The following is a 3,081-nucleotide window of genomic DNA, read 5'->3' on the forward strand; positions in this document are numbered from 1 at the left end:
GTGTTTCAGATATTGTTCAATGAAAAACATTGGACACAAAACAACATCGACCACCGTAAATGTCAGGTAATATCTGGTCCCCACTGTTCATGTAATCGTATTCATTATGATTATGAGGATTAAAACGGGTCCTAGATCAGATAAACGTTGAATATGTGGCAGAAAGTAGGGAACTTTGTGGAAACGAACTCAGTCCAGCACAGGACTGGGTCACTTTCAGTTTCATTTCCTGTACACTCTGAGGTCTTCATGGTTAGTCCTGCCTCCTTATCACACAACACCCTCATAAACACTGTGAGATGGATAAAACAGCTGTCATACAGATACTCGACTCACATCCTTTTGAGTTTGAGAGCTATAGTAGGCCCCGGGAGGATCCAGGGAGTGCCAGTGCTGCAGAGCCCGCTGTAGGAGTCTCTGTTCCAGGGTGACTCTCTCCGTCACCCCCCTGGCACGGTGGAGCTGGCAGAGCTCAGTGTGAGCCTGGGTCAGGGCCTGGTACATTTCAGAGGCCAGGCTTAGGGAGTGGTGCACCTCCAGAAGGAACACATTCATCAGGGCGGGACTGGTAGCAAGAGAACAGACAGGCAGGGGTGTGCGCACACATTTTTATATTAGCTATTCATTTATACTGTTTAACATGTTAGTCTGTTTTGAGGTGATATCACATTACACTGTAATCAGTCTATAATTCATGGGTAGAACTAGGACTTGCCTGCCACCACCGAGGGACACCAGATGTTTGGCCACATAGTTAGGAGGAAGACCATAGTCACAAGGAGTAGCTCCCTGTCCCTGACCTCCTCTCCACACCCGATGGAGGTATTGCCGCTGACGATCTATCTAATAGTCAACATAACACAGTTAGAGAGACCTTTAGAACGCATGGCATGGAAAAGTGAATATACTGTATATTCGACTTCAAAACCTATTGCCTTTATTATCTTTGCTAACGGGCTATCCCAGCCAATAGTTTATTCATGGTCCTTCAAGGCAGATACACCTGTTATGATTTAACTATCCACACTGCCATCAATAGCTCTCTAGGCTGTGCCACAATTTTTCAGAAGCAATTACTTGGTTATCCAGCACGGCTCTGATGAGTTGCTGGTGTGTCTGCATACAGACCATCTCTGCCCGGTAGGCCTGAACAAAGTACTCTGCTCCCATGTCCAGGTGTAGCCGAGGCCTCCTGTGCATGATGTCTGTGATGACCTGAGCCAAGGAGAACCTCTCTTCTGGTCCTGTCACATGTTGGTAGGCCTCAATATAGCAGTTCAACAGCTGGAAATTAACAGAGCATGGTTCAAGTAATGACACGCAATATACTGGACTTAAAATAAACTGATTATCGCCTGGGTCGTGTTCATTAGGCATCAATGAGAAGAAAACAGACTGAAACAGGGAGGGACTAAATGTCCAACGAGAAATGTGAATTTTTGTTTTCCGTTTCAGAACATTTTAAGATGTTTTCTGTTTCGTGCCCTAATGAACACGGCCCTGTTCAGCATATTTACTAACCTGCACTTTGCTCTCCAAAAAAGCAGCTTCGCATGTCCACAGGTCTAGGAGAACTGCAACTCTATCCACATCTGTCTGAGCCCAGGAAGAGTGGAGGTCTGTCGTTGCAGAGCTATGTGACCTCTCAGACTGACCCTTGACCCTGCCTCCCTCAGACTGGCCCTTGACCCTCCAACTACTCCTCTGGATGTAGTGTGAGCCCAGAAGAGTCAGTGTGTCTTCCAGCTCCTCCAGGTCCTTCAGAGCCACGTCGTACACCACGTACAGCCCTCGCTGGTCCTGGGTGTGGACATATCGCTCCTCAGTGGTGTAGAAATCATGAAGATTCTCCACCTCTGGGTACTCCATGAACTCGGAACAGTGAACCTGTAGTCACAGTAAAACCGATATCAATTCCCTAATGAACCTTTGACATAGCAGACGCACTCGCTCGATCACTCACTTACTCACTCACTCATGCACACACACAAACACACACGTGCACACGCACACACACACATACACAAACACATTCATACTACACAGATGGGCGGCAGGTAGCCTAGCGGTTAAGAGCGTTGGGCCAGTAACCGAAAGGTTTCTGTTTCGAATCCCCAAGCTGACTATGTAAAAAATCTGTCTATGTACCCTTGAGCAAGGCACTTAACCCTAATTGCTCCTGTAAGTCGCTCTGGATGAGAGCGTCTGCTAAATGACTAATATTTACATCACAACTTCTGCTACCAGACTCTTATTATGATTGGACAATTGAACACTTGCCCCCCAAAACACGTGTAAATATTGGACGACACTTAGAAAAAAGGGTTCCAAAAGGGTTCTTCGGCTGTCCCCATAGATCTGTTTTTGGTTCCAGGTAGAACCCTTTTGGGTTTTATGCTAAAATGTTTATTCTATTCTACTGAGCCATTTACTTTGTGTTCTTATTCTTATGTGTGGTGGAAATTCTACCTTTAACTAATAACGAGGAGAGGCAAAATCAATAATCAATCAAGGTATTACTTTTATTAAAAACGTATTATAATAAGGAGGCTGGTCGCCCCATCCCCGCAGGTGAGATGGAGTGAAAGGCCAAAAACAGACAGAGTACAGGAGCATTATATAGTCAAGCTACCCCATGCAAGCATCTGCAAAACATGCGACCCTATGTATGTGTATGAGTCTGTCGCAAGTGAGTGAGGACAACAGGGGCCAGAATGACAGGAACCAGGCATACTTCCTCTAACCGTAGCTCCACAGTTCCCCCAAGTTTAACAGGGTTTAACAGAAGATTTCCCTCAAATAGGTTTGATTATCTTTTATTGCATTGTCAAGAAGGAACCTGCAAGTAAGCATTTCGTTGGACGGTGTACACCATGTGTATCCCATACATAAGACTAATAAAACTTCAAACTTGATAGTTCACAAGAAGTCTGGAAGTTGTGGAGAGTGGGTAGGGGGTGTTGTGTTTGTATAATACTATTGTGCGGTGTTTCAGATATTGTTCAATGAAAAACATTGGACACAAAACAACATCGACCACCGTAAATGTCAGGTAATATCTGGTCCCCACTGTTCATGTAA

General features: G+C 45.2%; 1 protein-coding gene across 1 annotated transcript; it reads right to left on the reverse strand.

Moving 5' to 3' along the window:
• Window positions 1-372: 372 nt before the first annotated feature.
• Window positions 373-1,871, reverse strand: LOC111968442 (uncharacterized). The gene is made up of 3 exons (XM_024142279.2): window positions 1,522-1,871; window positions 1,078-1,284; window positions 373-843 (listed from the first exon to the last, which is right to left on the reverse strand). The coding sequence occupies exons 1-3, from the start codon at window positions 1,867-1,869 to the stop codon at window positions 670-672; spliced, it is 729 nt and encodes a 242-aa protein (XP_023998047.1). The 5' UTR covers window positions 1,870-1,871; the 3' UTR covers window positions 373-669.
• Window positions 1,872-3,081: the final 1,210 nt, after the last annotated feature.

This window comes from Salvelinus sp. IW2-2015, unplaced genomic scaffold (genome assembly GCF_002910315.2).
Source record: "Salvelinus sp. IW2-2015 unplaced genomic scaffold, ASM291031v2 Un_scaffold3049, whole genome shotgun sequence".
Lineage (NCBI taxonomy): Eukaryota > Metazoa > Chordata > Actinopteri > Salmoniformes > Salmonidae > Salvelinus > Salvelinus sp. IW2-2015.